Source organism: Cervus elaphus, chromosome 7, assembly GCF_910594005.1.
Source record: "Cervus elaphus chromosome 7, mCerEla1.1, whole genome shotgun sequence".
NCBI lineage: Eukaryota > Metazoa > Chordata > Mammalia > Artiodactyla > Cervidae > Cervus > Cervus elaphus.
Genome location: NC_057821.1, coordinates 14,965,666 through 14,982,406, shown reverse-complemented (window position 1 = coordinate 14,982,406; position 16,741 = coordinate 14,965,666). Strand labels below are relative to the sequence as shown.

General features: G+C 51.7%; 1 protein-coding gene across 3 annotated transcripts in view; it reads left to right on the top strand.

Moving 5' to 3' along the window:
* The first annotated feature begins 1,826 nt into the window (after positions 1–1,826).
* MOCS1 (molybdenum cofactor synthesis 1) overlaps positions 1,827–16,741 on the top strand; it is a 33,675-nt gene continuing 18,760 nt past the window's right edge. For all 3 annotated transcript variants that reach the window (XM_043907383.1, XM_043907382.1, XM_043907384.1), the window contains exons 1-3: positions 1,827–2,020; positions 10,066–10,192; positions 11,634–11,801. In XM_043907383.1, coding sequence (XP_043763318.1) covers positions 1,907–2,020; positions 10,066–10,192; positions 11,634–11,801 — 409 coding nt within the window. In that variant the 5' untranslated portion in view covers positions 1,827–1,906. The remainder of the gene's footprint in view (positions 2,021–10,065; positions 10,193–11,633; positions 11,802–16,741) is intronic.

The window sequence follows — 16,741 nt, the reverse complement described above, 5'->3', positions numbered from 1 at the left end:
GAAGGACATCTTGGTTGCTTTCAAAAGTTTTGTCCTGGGTCCTTTTTGGGAGTGGGGGGAGGTTGGGAGGAGGAAAGACAGGCATCAAACTTAGCTGTGGACAGAGCTTGAACAGTCCTCCATGGGTTCTCAGGCCCTTTTCAAATAGATTTCCATCAGGCTTGTCCCACTGTTTCAAATGTACCCAAACACACCTTCAACCCCTACATATATTGTCTGAACTTTGACTGAAACATACTACCTACCAAGTGTGTATTAGGAAATAAGGATACTGGTCTTAAAAAGCTGATAGTCTAGTGGAGAGGAAAAGATAACTGACAATAATTGATTTGTACAAATGCAGTGAGACTTTCAGAAAAGCTTCAAACTGAAGGTGAGTTTCCAATGAGTGGTTTTTCAGTGTTTGGTTCTGGCAGTTCTATAATGATGTAACAGACGGGCAGCCTATTTGAGTATAAGGATTCTTAGTACACAGATTCATTACTGAGGGTGCATTCCATGGAAAATTTTAAAGATATGCTCTTTGTTTTTGAGAGAGAGAAAGGGACCCTTCTCCCCAATTCCTGATACATACTGAATCTTGACTTTAGGAATCATATTGTCTTGGGTTTAAAGCCCAGTTTTGCCAGCTATCAACCACGTGACTTTGGAAAAATTACCTATCCTCTCCAAGCTTCTGTTTCCTAAGTTGCAAAGCTGACATTCTATTAACTGTAGGACTATTGTAAGTACTAGGTGATGCTTAGCATGGTGTTTGGTGTGTAGGGAGCATTCCAGAGATGATATCCACTTATTCTATGACTTCTTGCTACATACATTTTTGAACACGGGCACTAAATTGGAGAAGCGTACCCTGAAGGAGGGAGCTGACCATCTTACAACCAGGGCCTAGACTCCTTGAAAGGATTTAGATAAGTCGTAAATGCGCAGGCTCAGATATTGCTTTTTTTTTTTTAATTGATTAAGAACTGTTCAATAAACACTATGGGAAAGGTACTGTGCTGAGCACTGTAGGTGATACAAAAATGACCGTGAGCATTGATCCCTTCTTTCTAGAAGACTGCAGTCACTGGGTACTGGAGCATTACAAATATATATAAAAGGATACTACCTACCATAACAGGTTAAAGGATTTGTGACAAAGGAAGAAATAAAAGCCTAAAAGTTTCAGGGACAGAGAACATTTGGTTGAGTATGTGTTTAGGGCTGAGGGCACTGTTGAGATTAGTGAAATGGAATTTCTTCTGTGTCTGAGCATGCATGACCTTTAAATCGGCAGAGATGGGTGGAGGTGGATAGGTAGGAAAGCACAGTTGAGGAAATGGCCAATAATCCTGTGTCAGGGAATGCAGGACATACTTTGGGGAGAAATGGGTGATAATGCTAGAAAGATGGTGAGGGAAAAGTCTACAGCTATTACTCATCTATGTGTTTTTTCCTCAGATCTTTTTATGTAAAACGTTGATACTTTGTTCATTATGTTTTGTTTTGTTTTTGTTTTGGCATTCTGGCTTTTTGAGATATTGCATTAAAACATTATCTTGAAAACCTACTTTTTTGGCACCTCCTTAAATTTCATTCACCTGGCCCTAAGGCACTTAGGTCGTGGTATATGACTGGCACAAAGTCCAGAGCTGCCCGTAGGAAAGACTCAGGATCTTTGGCTGAGTTTGCACTTGGCGTTTTCCAAGCCCTCCCTAGATAGAGCACAGCCTGCCAGGAAAAGGGAGCCGCCGGGGTGGACTACAATTCCCAGAAGGCCGTGCGACCCGGCGCCCACGCCGATTGGCTGCTCGGGCCCCGCCCCCGCCCCTCCCCCGCCTCGAGGACCCGGGGCGGCGAGTCCCGGGCTAGCGTTCTCCCGAATCGGCTACCCTGTGGGATCCTGCACCGCCGGCAGGCTTCAATGGCGGCCCAGCCAGTGTCCCGGGTGGTGCGGCGGGTCCTGAGAGCCGGCGTCCGGAGCTGCAGCTCGGGGGCTCCGGTGACGCAGCCATGCCCTGGGGAGCCTGTCGTGGAGGTGAGCCCGTCCGCATCCACACTTTTCCTGGGGGAGGCAGGCCAGGCAGCTAGCTGCCCAGAAGCACCCCGGCCCCTCCGCGGCAGCTGCTTCTGAAAGTGGTGTCCGCTCCTGGGAGGGACCCCCCTCGGCGCTTAATTAGGGGCACAGGGAGAAGTGTGGAAAGATGTTCTCTAGATCGACCGCCCAGTCCCACCTGGAATCCCAACTGGAGGTGCCGGGGTGGGGGTGCTCCCTGGGGTCTGACTCAAAAGCTTCCCTGCCCACTCGGCCAGGCAACCTCCTTCCAGGTCTGAGTGACTCCCAGAGATGGGGGAGCAGGCGGGCAGGACTCTGGGGCCAGTGTGATGTTATTAGCACCCCTCTCAGCCCTGCCTCACACCCTTAAACAGCTTCTTCCTGAAACAGTTTCCACCCTGTACCCCCCGGGGAGGTTGTCTGTGTGATCAGGTGTTTCTGTGACACCTACTTCATAATGTGGCACTGACTAAAAATGTCACTTTGTAGTCACCTGGCTGTGTGACCCGTCCTTCACTGGCTCTTTGTGTTACATCTTCATTTCCCTTAGGAGGGTTCAGCCTGATTCTGGAGCAGAGTGGAGCCCAGAACCTGGACTCTTGCAGGTTTGGGAATCTGCTGCCTCTTTAGGGTTAGGATAGCACCCCCACCCCCACCCCTGAGTCCTTAGCAGCATCTCAGAGGGATTTTTGGTGTGACAAGTTTTCAATTTGTTTAGCCCATCTTGTCAGGGTATCATTTTGGGAGAAGCATCTCTTTTTATTTGGTGGAACCTCTTCTGGGTCCATTTGGTCATTCCTTTCCCACCCCCTGGCACAGGACTTCAGGTTCAGGGGCTCAGCAGGTCAACAGATTGAGCACCTGCTGTTGCTCAATCAGGAGGAGAGTCTCAGGTTAAATGGCTTTCCCCAATTCTGACCTCCCTCCTCACCCTCAGGATCCTTAGATAAGCAGTTCGCATTGCTGGGAGGTGAAGAAGTGTGTCCAAATTCTTGAACTCTGAACGTCATGGAGGGAAAAATGGGAAAACCAAGATGGCTGAGAGGTCTTTAAAGAACTTAGGAAAAGGGAAGTTTCTCCTCTCCACCCCCAGCCCCTAACGTACGTTGTACTTTTCAGCCTGTGCTAAGAGGCTTCATTGATGGTCTCACTGAGGCCTCACAGTAAACAACCTGAGGTGAGTAGTTTGTATCTTCAGTTGAGGGAGCCCATGGAAGTGAACTTCCCTGGACCCCCTGAGCTGTAAAGTAAGTGAGCAGAGCTGTAAAGTAAGTGAGCAGAGGCTCAAACGCTCGCATCTGTGCTCCGGCTTCTTTTCCGCAGGGAGGGTGGGGGAAGCTGCTCCCGCCCTTTCCTTTGCACTGTGAGGGAGGAGGGATCATTAGCAGGTAGGAAGGTGGACTTGAGCAGAATGCCTCAATTTGAATCCCAGCCCTGCCATTTATCAGGTGTGTGAACTTCCGCAAGTCCCTCCCCCTCGGTGCCTCAGTCTTCTCCTCTGTAAAATGGGAATAACAGTGTCTCCTCCTTAGGGTGGTTGTAGAGATTAAAGGAGTTAATGTAATGTGTATACACACTTGAAAAGTCTGGCCCGTGTACATGCTGTGCATGTGTATTTCATGTTTGTCTTCATTATTATCCCTACCACATTGTCACATGCTGTGTCCCGTAAGTCCCCTCCCACCTGGACACTCAGGACACTCATTCTGTAACCTGTCTGCTCACAACCCCCCCCACCCTGGACATCCCCTACCAGGATTATCCTCTGCAGACAGGTTGCTCCCCTGTGTTTCTGGGCCGTGGAGGCAGCAGATATATGGGGCCAGGCTTTCACACTCGCCGTGCCCCCAGCGTGACCCAGCTCCTGGGTCTGTGGCTTCCCCTCTTTTCATGTCTTTAAGACCAGGCCATCTGTACGCAGTTGAGGGAGGGCATAGAATGTCCTTCGGGGAGACTCAGAGGTGAGCGAGTCTTGGAGACAGGTGTGTTCTGCCCATCCGCTGAGCTTGCCAGCTGGTGGGACCAAGGGTGGGGGGTCCTAGAACCCCTGACCTCCCTTCCCTTCCAGTAGAGCGCCTTCCCCACACCAGGCCCTGGAGGTCTGGTTTGGGATGGGAGGTGCTGGGAGAGACAAGGGGAAGCCAGGAGGTGGTGTCTGTCTGTCAGGGTGTGGGCGGGAGCTGGCCGCGAGGATGCTGGAAGGGGCCTTGGGCTGGGTCCACTGGCAGCTTGAGGAGCTTCTCCAGGGGCACAGGGGAGGTGCGTGGGTACACGGGGAGGTGGGTAGGGGAGACGGAGCTCCCTGCCAGCCTGGTTGGCACAGTCGGGACAGAGGGCTTCCCACAGTTGCAAGCACTACACCCCTTTTTCTCCGTCTCAGGCTCCGTGCAGGCTTTGTTGGGGTGACACGGTGCTGACCTCAGGGCCCGAGCCTGCTGCCTTGGTTCAGGGGAGAGGCTGGCTCCGTGCCAGCGGCACCTAGTTATTCAGGGAGCCAGGAAGAACACGTGTTGGACAGGTTCATGCAGGGAGGGACTGGGCACATGAGGAGGATGGCCAGGCCAGGCCTGGGGCAGTCACCCTCGGGAGGAAAGCATATTTTTCAGGAGGCCTGTCTGAACATCCAACCTGCCCAGCTCCTCAGAGGCTTCGTTTCAGTGAAGTGTGACTCTCCCTACAGATGTGAAGACCTCAGACTTAGGGTGGGGCTGGAGGGCGAGTGGAGGTCAAGGCCTGGGGCTGGGCACTTTGCCCAGGTTCCCTCATTTAATAGAGATGAATTTTGAACATCCTTGGGTATAGCTCTTCCCAAAGAGGGTATAAATTGGGCCAGTGCTATTTGGATTCGGCCTGTCTCTTTGTCCCCCGGCTCCTCTGGTACCTACCCTCCAGAGCTGTTTGGAGGTTGGCCTTCATCAGTCAAATCAAAGGCCCGATGTTAGTGGATACCAGGGAAGGCACGTGGGGGGCAGGTCTCTCCCTAAACTGACTCCTCCCACTACCCTTCCCCACCTCGCCCAGTCTGCACTGGTGGGAGACGACATGTAACCAGTAGCATATGGCCGGCTGCCTTGTGCCCAGTTATTCACACTGGTGTCCATGGTCCCTGGGTGGCTCAGACCCTGCTTGCCCTGCTTCGAGTGGTGTGAGGGCAGCTCTGGAAACCCCAGCCTTGGGCCCTCTGCCATTAAGTAGGGCTTTGCAAGACTAGGGAAACTGATGTGAGTGGGAAAACTAGTCATAGTGTATCCCTTCCATGGATATATGATGACCGGATATTTCTAAGTAGGAGTTAGAGTAAGTGAATGGGAGCAGTCTCTTCCTGAACCCCTACTGTGTGCCAGGAGGTCCTGCAGTTGACTTAGGTAGGATTATTGTCCATACTTCATGGATGAGGAAGCTAAAGCTGAAAGGGTAGTAGGCAGCAGGGCCTGTCATTCAGGTTTCCCTGCCTCCAAAGCCAATGCTGAGAACTGGAATCACCCTGATTAACATGGCACCGGATTCTGGTGTGGCTGGGCCAATGGTTCTCAACCTGGGCTGCAGAGAAGACTAGGAACGCTATGAACAAAGCCAGGGCCCCAACTCAGAGCAGCTGAGACAGAATCTTTGGTCTGGGGCTCTGGCTTCAGTACTGCTCAGAAGTTCTTCAGGTTATTTTAATGTGTAACAAGAGTTGAGAGTCCCTGTTAGAGGCTAAACCATTTTTTTTTTTTTTTTTTTTAACTTTGGAGAAGGGCATGGCTACCCACTCCAGTATTCTTGCCTGGAGAATCCCACAGACAGAGGAGCCTGGTGGGTTATATAGTCCATGGGGTCGCAAAGAGTCAGACACAGCTGAAGTAATTAACACACATTGTCGCTTTACAGCGTTGTACGACAAAGTGAGTGAGCTATTGTATACATTTACTCTTTCCCTCTTGGCCCTCCGTGGGGCTAAAGCATTTTGACAGTAGAGACCAGCCTAGCAGTGAAAGGCTACCCCAGTGTAACTAGGTTTTACACACACCACCTTTCTCTCTAGATAGGGGACCTGCCTGTCTGTCCATTGATACAGGTGCTATGACATGGGGATGCTGAGTCAGGCAGGAAGACTTCCCACCCCAGGCGGGGCCGGGGAGTCTGAGCAGCCAAGGGTGTTCTGCTTGTGACATGTCCTAGCCTCTCCTGGGCGAGAGGCTTCACTGTCTAATCTGCCCTGTAATTCCTCCTGGATTCCAATCTCCTTTGACTGGTGCTAATATTTTTTTTTTTCCCTTCAGGGGGTTTAAAGGAAAGGAAAAAAAGAAAAAAATGGAAGAATGAAAGTAGGACATGCAGTGTTGGAGGAGAGAGGAGGCAGGGATGTGGCGTGTTAATATCCAAGTGATGAGTTTGCAGTCCTGGCTGGGAGAGGGAGACGAGAAATGTGTTTTGTGTGTGTTTAGGAGGCTGCCTCAGGTACTGGCTGTATGATCTGAATGAATGTAGATAAGGTCACTCTTGGTTTCAAAAATGAAATCAGGCCTGCCCCACACTTGGCCAGAACAGAGGGCCCAATTCCTTGCTGGGTTGCCCCATTCCACACCCCCTCTCCGGTTTCTGCTGAGTCATGCGCCTCTGTCCTGTCACTGGCTCCCATTCTGAGATTGATTCAGGTTCCTCCCTCACCCAGCCACCTCCCCCAGGATGTTCAGATTAGGGTGAGGAGGGCATCGTGGGAGGAGGGGCCCTGGAGTGATTAACCAGTTACTGAACTGTGAATAGCTGTTGATTCCTGGGTGTCTGGGCTCCTGGACTCTGGTGGGCAGTGGGGATGGGACTCTTGATTCTGCTGTGTGTCCCCGCCCCACCCCCAAGGGCATGGGTGGAAAGGCAGTGGCGTGAGTAGGGAGAGAGGAGGGAGCACTCTTGTGATAATTTCAGACTGCAATTCAGGGAAGTGATGGCTACTTTCTGGTCCCTGGACCATGAGCAGAGTTTCTTAGAGGATTGGGAAGCCGGTCCTGGAGTGAGCAGAGTGAGGTCAGTTTTATGGACCCAGGAAAAGCCCAAAGCACCCCCTGCTCGCTCGCTCTCTCTCTCTCTCATTCCTTCTGCCTCTTGAGTCAGTCAGTGGCCCTTGACCTTGGCTGTACGTTAGAATCTCCCAGAGAGATGAAAAACACAGGCACCTGGAGATCTGAATTCAATTGGTCTCCACGGGAATGTTTTTCTTCAACTCCCCAGATGGTTCTAACATGCAGCCAGGGCTGGGCAGGTCCCTGAAGTAAATGTTTCTCTTTCCTGGACCACAGGAGACCTAGAGACCTGCTTTCTTTCTTTTTTAAACTTTTTTTTAAAATTTTTTATTGGAATATAGTTGATTTACAATGTGCTGTACAGTAAAGTGAATCACTTATACATACATCCACTCTTTTTCAGATTCTTTTCCCATATAGGCCATGACAGAGTGGCGTTCCCTGTGCTATACAGTAGGTCTTTGCTAGATCTATTTTATAAAAAGTAGTGTGTGTATGGGCTTCCCTGGTGGCTCAGTGGTAAGAGAATCCGCCTGCTGATGCAGAAGATGTGAGTTGGATCCCTGGATCAGGAGGATCCCCTGGGGAAGGAAACGGCAGCTCAGCTGTGCATTCTTGCCTGGAAAACCCCATGGACAGAGAGGGGAGCCTGGCAGGCTACAGCCCATGGAGTCCAAGAGAGTCAGACTTGACTTAGCAACTGCGCGCACAGCACAGTGTATGGGCACACACACTTCATAAGCCTTCCAACTTATCCCTTCCCCCTTTCTCCCGTGGCAGCCGTAAGATTGTTTTCTACATCTGTAACTTTTTTTCCCTATTTTGTAAATAAGTTCATTTGTACCATTTTTTTTTTTAGATTCCACATGTAATTGATCTGATATTTGTCCTCCTCTGTCTGACGTCACTCAGTATGACAGTCTCAAGGTCTATCCATGTTGCTACAAATGGCATTATTTGTTCTTTTTTATGGCTGTGTCATCTTCCATTGGGTCTAAGTACCACATCTTCTTTATCCATTCCAGAGGCCTGCTTTATTCGGTTGTAAGATGGTGATAATCTGGGGTGTTTCTCTGCCAGCATCCTGAGTAACCCCCTCTTTTACAGCAGGACACTTTTGGCCCATAACTGTCCTTGTTTTATAGCTGGGACAGCAGACCAAGAGGAGTCAGAGAACTTTGCCAGTCCATCAGGGCACACAGAGCCCGGAAATCAGGGTTCTTGCCCCCAGTCCATAGCTCTATCCGTAGACCTGACAGATGACCACCACGGTCATGATTTCACTGTTCTAAAGACTCCAGAGAAATGACTTCTCCCTGCCCTGTATTCCATCCTGTGTACCTTCTTGGACACACCCTATGCAGTTAGGGGAAAGACTACAGAACTTAGAAGACCTGGTTTTGAGTCCTGGTTCCACCAGGGGTGTTCGTGGGTCCCATCCAGGCATTGGTTATAATAATCCTTTCAGGTGTGGGGATGGAGCAGAGAACATTCTTTGGAAACCTCAAGATGCCTTGCAGATGTTATTTCTGTGGGGCAGTTATCATCAACATCTGTCATGACCCAGGGTTGTGTTCTAAAGCAGGGGTCCCCAACCTTTTTGTCACCAGGGACCAATTTCATGGAAGACAGTTTTCTACAGACTGGGGCTGGGGGCTGGCGGGTGGTTTCGGGATGATTCAAGTGTATTACATTTACTGTGCACTTTATTTCTAATCTAATGCTGCCACTGATCTTATAGGAGGTACCGGTCCACAGCCTGGACTTCAGGGACCCCTGCTCTAAAGGGAGGGGGGGGGGAGAGAGAGAGCAGATGATCTCAGACTTGGGAAAGGGGGAGGGAGGTTGGATGCCTCCTTTCTCTCCCCCAGGATGAGTCTGTGCCTTGTGAGCAGTCTTCAGCAATCCCCTCTGCCCCCCGCCCCCTCAGTGGGTCCTTAATCCTATCTGCTGGCAGTGGGTGGGTGAAGGGTAAGGACTGATGTAATCTGGGCATGGGGTTAGCATGGTGGCCATCCTGGCACCTCCACCCTCCCTTCCTGGGGACTGGTGGCCTCATTCCCTCTGTGGGTCCCCCTGGTTGTACTGTCCTTACCCCAGGGCCTTCTACAGGAGGGGAGACCCCCGTTGTAGGTGTACCCACCCTGGCTGGCTGCGGCCCCTAGCTGCTCCTGGGGGTGTAGTCTGTTGGGTCCTCCTGGGTAGTGGGAGGGCTCCAGAGAGCCCCCTACCCCCCCATCGCCAAGGGGGAGGCAGCTTGTGTGACCACCTCTGCCACAAGGAGTAATTGCTTTGAGCTCAAGGTAAGAAGGGCTTCCCTTGTGGCTCAGCTGGTAAAGAATCTGCCTGCAATATGGGAGACGTGAGTTCAATCCCTGGGTTGGGAAGATCCCCTGGAGAAGGGAAAGGCTGCCCACTCCAGTATTCTGGCCTGGAGAGTTCCATGGACTGTATAGTCCATGGGGTCGCATAGAGTCAGACACGACTGAGCGACTTTCACTTTCATTTTCAAGGTAAGGAAGGGGAAGCCTGGGTTGGAGAATTGGTTCCAAGCCACTGGCCCTCTCAGCTGCCTGCTCCTCCCTCCTCGTTTCTGGATGTGTTTCGTGGGAACTGAGAGGCACATGCCCTCCCGGTGACCCGTCCAAAAGATGCTGGGGATGGCTGTTCCTGGATGGGCGTCCTTTGAGGGAGGCGTGACAGGGAGGAGGTGGGGGCCGGGTGGGGTCTAGTGCCCTTTGCCCTGTCCTGATGCCCAAGCAGCTGCACCCCAGCAGAGGCCCTGCACCCCCAGGGCTGAGCGTGAGGCTTGGAGGGCAGGTCCTTCCTTCTAGACCTGTCTCTCATCCTGTGAATGAGGGGAGACTTCCGGGCCCCCAGAACCGCAGAGCCCACAAATGGATGGAAAGGCAGTGTGTGCGGGTGTCAGAGATGAGGGAGGGGGAGGTTGATGGGCGTGTCGTGTCCCAGAGGTGGGCTCTCCCCACACCTGCCCCCCAGCCTGTGGTTCCTCCCACCCCACTGCAGGTGCCGTCCAGGCCGAGGCCGTTCCTGAGGGAGCGCGCCGCCCCCTTCTCTGCCTTCCTCACCGACAGCTTTGGCCGGCGCCACAGCTACCTGCGGATCTCCCTCACCGAGAGGTGCAACCTCAGATGTGAGTCTCCCCCCAACCCCCGCCCCTGGGGGGCCCTCTCTGGACACCTGTCCCTCTGCTGCAGTGGCCCCTGCAATCACCCCCAGTCCAGGAATCCTCCTCCCCATTCCTCTTTCTAGAAAACTCCACCCAGCCTTCTTCCTTGCTTGTCAAGTGGGGTTCAGGGGCAAGGTGGGGATCAGGAGTGAGTTTTGTGATCCTGGAAGCTGGGTTCTCCTTGGAATTAGGCTGGAGAACAGAATTGCTGCTGGGTTCAGGACCGAGGCTGACCTGGGACCTACCACGGGCTCGGGACTCCTCCTCCTTCCCTCATATTTCCCTGAGGTGCGCACAGTGCAGGCCACGGCATGGGGCCCGCCGGGCACTGTAAACAGGTGAAAGAGGCCAGTGCCCTCGGCCAGCACTGCCGGGTATAGCAAAACACTCCAGTTGCATCAGACAAGTCGTCTGGGGCCAGGCTGGTACACGGTCCTCGTTGCATAACATACAGAGAGCTCTGGGGCAGAGCCACTGCTGGAGGGACTTCCAAAGTGTGTGCGTCCATCTGTCCTGCCTTTCTTCCATTGTTCCTCCCTCCCTCCCTTCCTCCTACTGTAACTCACAGTAAGAAATGTATTTACTTCATGGCCCAATAAACACATGCCTGTGTCGTAAATGTTCAACCTAACAATACTTACCCCATGCAGGTGTTCTGATGTTCTTACCTAATCTGTTCCATCTTCAAAGACCAATTCTAGACCCTTCCCTAACCTGCCTGACTCCCTCGCAGGTCCTGACCACTAGCGCTGTTAAACCTGTCCCACGGGAACTGAAGGGAGGAAATGGTGCCCCGCTCACCAGCCAGGGCTCGCCTCCTTATCCCCTTTTGCTGCCTTGCCCTAAACAGGCGGAACCTCAGTCTTCCAGCCTGTGAAATGGGACTGGTGTTCGGTCACCTGGAGGATCCTAGCCTGGGTGTGGGAGCACGTGTTGCCACAGAGGGGCGTGGCTTTGCCCTGCTCTGGGCAAAGCCTCCTGGCCTCCTGCACCTCAGGACACGCAGAGGGCGGGGCTCACTGTTGGTCAAAACCAGATGAGGTGAAGGAACTGAATAATTCGGGCCCTGGCCTTCCGGGCAGACCCCGCCCAGCGGCCCCTCACGGAGGGAGTCCGTCTCCGCCTGCCCCTACCTCCAGCCAGGTTGCCCTGGCGGCTCGTTTACCATCTTTAACCCACGGAGGGACAGCAAGGCCAGATGGCGAGGGCTGTAGAAGAGGAAGGTGAGCCTCAGAGAGCACCTGGCCTAGGGTTTGTGCCACCTCAGACCTGGCCGGGTCTCTCCTCCTGGCCGGGTTGGCATTCCGGAGAAACTTACAGCATGGTGGGCGAGTTGGAGACCGGAGGCCTCGCGGTCTGACCGCAGCACTCACTTCCTTCCTCCGCGCCTCCTCCCTTCCCTCAGGTCAATACTGCATGCCCGAGGAGGGGGTCCCTTTGACCCCCAAGGCTGACCTGCTGACCACAGAGGAGATTCTGACCCTGGCCCGGCTCTTTGTGAAAGAAGGTGTGGACAAGATCCGGCTCACGGGCGGGGAGCCGCTCATCCGGCCGGACGTGGTGGACATCGTGGGTGAGTTGACCAAAGTTGTCACCACCTCTCCCAGGTCCCGCTTCATCCAGCCTGATTCAAATACAAATATCAGAAGCCAACACTCCCTTGGGATGTTATGCTTACAGAGTCCTGCCGCCCTCTGGAAATAGGCACCATTGTTATTCTCATTTTTGTTAAGAAATGAGGCACAGAGCAGTTGGAGAGCTCGCCCAAGGTCGCAAAGCTAGGAAGGGCCAGAGCCCAGTGGTTTGACGTCAGATTTAGATTAAAGTCCTCCCCCGGGGCTTGGAGGCCCGTGTGATCTGGTTCCATCAACCGCAAAGACCTCTCTCCTGCCGCTCTGCCCCCATCCTCCCCCGCATTCAGGCAGCCAAGCCTTTCCACGTGCCTTTGCCCCTCACCGGGAGCAGAGGGCTGCTAGCCTGCCTCATTCAGGGTTCTGCACCGGTGTCATCTCCTTAGGGGAGCCCTCCTTGACCGCTCTGTCTAAAGTCACTCCTCGCAGACACCCCCCAGCCGTTCTGCCTCCTAGGAGCTGGCAAGATACAGCCCACCGGCCAGAACAGGGCGACCACATGCTTGTGTGTAGCCTGTAAGCTAAGAATAGTTTCTCTGTTTCTAAATGTGATCGAAAAAGAAAATCAAAAGAATAACATCTGTGGCACATCAAAATTATATGAAATTTTAAATTCACCATCCATTAATAAAGTTTTATTGGCACGTAACCACACCCACTTATTTACATATCTCCCCCCCCCCACCCCCCACCCCGCCCGCTGCAGAGCTGAGGAGTTGCCGCAAAGAGCATATGGCTGGCAAAGTCAGAAATATTTACTCTCTGGTCTTTCGGACAGAAAAGGTGTGGCGACCCTACTCTACCACATTATGTTATTTGCTTGGTTTTTGTCTTCTTATTAACTAGCCTGAGCGCTCTCAGGGATCTGGGTGGGTTCTGTTCATAGCTGTGTTTTGAGCACCTAGGAAAGTGCCTGGCACACAGCTGGTGCTCACCAGTGTTTGCTGAATGAATGAAGGTGGTTCCAAGTGCAATCTCTGAAGTACGATCCGCCCTTGTGGGGATCTCAGCTGCGCCTGTATACTACTGTTAACAGTCGTATATCTTGGGAAACTTTTAAAGTCCATCCTGAGCCTTCAGGTGAAGAGGGTAACCTACCTTATAGGCTGGAGCCGGGGAAGAAATAAAAAGGCAATATCCAGCAAGTGGCAAGTGCTGTGCGTGGGGTGGCCCTTGCCATAGGCTGGTTCTAAGCCCTGAGGTCGGGCGGGGACTGAGTGTGCGATTATAGAAGATGAAGTCAGAAGAGAATAAGGTTTCATTTTCTTGGCTGCTGAGGCCCCCGCCCCTGCTGTCCGCCTCATTGGCTGGTTCAGTGCACATTCTCTAGAGTGCCTGTTTGTGTGCCTGGCACTGTGTTGGGGTCAAAGGGGAATGATCGCAGGCCCCAGCTTCGAGGATCCCAGCCCACTGGCGGGAATAGCTGCCGTGGGGGCTCTGAGGAGGGGCCCAGGGACCCCTGCCAGCTCTTTCCTCCCCCTGCCCTGAGGCCAGCTCCCTACCACCCCCGCTGGTCACTTGACCTGGAATCCTGGCATCGCTCCTGGGCTGCACGCGCTGGCCAAGGGGAGCTGACCTGACCTGCCCTGTTCCAGGCCACTTCTTAGGGCCTGACGGGCAGATTGGGTTCCAGGAAGGGGCCAGACCTGGCTGGCTGCCCTGTCAGGGTGCTACCTCTGCTGTCTGTCCAGGGCCTGTGGGTGAGCCAGAGGGTGGGGATCACTGCTGGCCAGAGAGGGCTGGCTGAGCACAGTCAGGGGGACACAGAGCTCTCCTTGCAGAGGAAGAGGCCAGGGAGCCAGCAGAGGTGGCAGCCACATTGCTGCTCTGGGCTCTTCCACCCCCTCGCCGTGTGAACTTGGGCAGGTTCCCGCCCCACTCTGGGCTCAGTGTCATGATCCACACAGTGGTTACCTCGGGTTCTCCTGCTCAGGTGGCCCTGGGTTACTGGTCCTGGCTTGGTAGCGTGAAGATCGTCAAGGGTTGATCACTACATAGATGCTGGTTTGGGCAAGGAACGGGCTACAGTGACCTACTGCGAATGATTTGTCTCTTTCTTCAAGGGTGTGTATTGGGGCGGGGCAGGGGGGACTGTACAGCGCCCCCCCCCAGCCCTCCCCCAACCCTCCCCCAGTGTTCTGAGACCATGGCAGTCATAGGGCCTTGAATTCCTGTGCTGCTGTGTTTGCTGCCACTTTGACATCTCCCAGCCCAGCTCCTTTGATTGGCAGAAGTGGTACTTCAGAGTAAAACTGCCCTGCAGGTCAGGGTAAGTGGGGCTAGTGAGGAAGAAAGGCTGGAAGGGGAGGGGAGGGGGCAGCAGGCAGAGCTGAGATGTTCACAAGCACTTGTCCCCCACCCTCCAGATGAGAGTTTTTAGGGACTCCATCCAGGGGGCAGAGTGAAGGGGTTGTGGGTTTCACTAAGTCAGCCGTCTTGGTCTCTCCGGGTCCCTGCGTGAGGCTGTCAGCCCTGGGACTGGTGCTGCAGAACTGCCCCTGAGAAGACAGCTCAGCTTGGGAGCCCCTCCAACAATCCAGAGCTGATCCTGCACTGCTCCTCCTGGCTTGTGTATGAGCAAGTTCCTCCCTTCTTGTCGTGGGTTTAGGGCAGTGCTGGCCCATAGAACTTCCCGGGATGATGAAAATGTTCTATGTGTTGTCTGATACAGTAGGCAGCCTTGGGCTTCAGAGGCTGCTACTGTGACCGAGAAACTGAATTTTTAACTTTATTACAGTTTCACTGATTTAAATGGCCATGTGTGGTTAGCAGCTGCCACTGTTGGATGGGGACGGTTTGCGATGTTCAAAAAAAAGGAAGCATCAAGTAGTCATAGTCACACCTTACTTGATGATGCTTCACTTTACTGTACTTCACAGATACTGTGTTTTTCTACAAATGGAAGGTTTGTGGCAACCTTGCATCGAGCACATCCATTGGTGACATTTTTCCAACAGCATTCACTCACTTTGTCTGTGTCACATTTTGGTAATTCTCACAATATTTCCAACTCTTATTTTTGTTGTTACCTTTGTGATGGTGATCTGTGATCAGTTTTTTTTTTTTTTTTTTTTTTTTAATATTTATTTATTTGGCTGTACTGGACCTTAGTTGTGGCATTCAGGATCTTCAGTCTTTGTTACTGCATGTGAGATCTTAGTTCCCTGACCAGGTATTGAACCTGGACTCCCTGCCTTGGGAGCTCAAAGTGTTAGCCACTGGACTGCCAGGGAAATCCCATGTGATCAGTTGTTTTAGATGTTGCTACTGCAACTGCCTGAAGGCTTAATAGTAGTAATTTTTAGCAATAAAGTATTTTTTAATTCAAGTATGTACATTTGCTTAGACTAATGCTATTGTACACTTAACAAACTACAGGATAGTGTAAACATAATTTTTTTTTGACCGCACTGGGTCTTCATTGCTCCGAACAGGCTTTCTCTAGCTGTGGCCAGTGGGGGCTATTCTTGGTTGCGGTGCATGGGTTTCTCATTGCAGAGCACGGGCTTTAGGTGCTCGGACTCAGTAGTTGTGGTGCACAGGCTTAGTTGCTCCGTGGCATGTGGGATCTTTCCAGACCAGGGATTGAACCCATGTCGCCAGCATTGGCAGATAGATTCTTTATCACTGAACCACCAAGGAAGTCCCACATAACTTTTACATGCACTGGAAAACCAGGAAAACCTGTGTGACTTGCGTTATTGTGATGCTTGCCGTAGTACAGTGGCCTGAGCCTCCTGTGGAGGTATCAGCCCCACAGTATCCCTGGATATGCCTGTGAACACACAAGTCCTGTGATGGTGTTGGCAATGCTTGCAGTGCACTTGTTTTGGCTTCTGACTTCAACACTGACTTGTCGCTGTAGGTAACAGCTTAGTTGGACAATCGCTCAGTCCTGCAGGCTTTCACTTTTCTGTTTTGTTCTTCCGTCCTCCGTTCTGTTCATTATGTTGAAGAAATGAAATGTGGAGCATCCAGGTTTCAAAGCTTAGAGCCCATAGTAAGAGGCCTGATGCAATGAAGAGGCATGAACGATTTTTTGAAAGGGGGTGAAGTTTTTTCAATTTACTTTTGATGGACTCTAGTTACATAGAATTTTAGAGTAAATCCTAATCCTGGGTTCGTTAAGTAATCGCATTATTGATCCATGCATGGCCTTTTTTACTTTATTCATACAAATGTTTTTACATGTTTTGATAACGCTATGAATTCCTAAGGAAACCTGCTACCTCATCAATTTTTTTTTTTTTTTGGAAGAATCAGATCCCTGGCAAAAACCTTTGACCACCTCTGTGGACTTCACTACCTTGTATTTCTCCTTCCTAAGAAAACACTTTTAAATGCCATGTTTATCATTCCTTTGCTTTTTAAGAATGAGATCGTGTTCCTGAATTTGTAAGTATTGGGCTGTGTGCAGTCTTTCAGGACTTACTCTTTTGACGCAACTGAAATTCACAGACGTCACCCTGAGTTGTGGTTCGTTCCTTTTCACTTCGATCTCCTTTTCTCTTCGGTCTCCTGTTACATTATGTGAATATACCACACTTCCTGTTAGTAAATGTTTGGATCGTTTCCAGTTTCTTGATGTTATAAACACTGCTGCTTTAAACACTTGTATCCTCGTTCATGCATCTTGGTGTACAGTTTCTGTAGGAATGGAATTGCCAGGGTATGGAATATGTGAATGTTTAACCTTGGCAAACAATTCAGCATTGTCTTACAGTGGTTGTACAACTTTACACTGTCCCTAGCAGTACCTAAGTATCTTTTGGATCCTTCCCAGCATTCAGTATTATCATTCTGGACTTTTTCCAGTGGACTGTGTATAAAATGCCATTTTATTGTGGTCTTGCTTTGCACTTCCCTGTTGAGAATGAGGTCA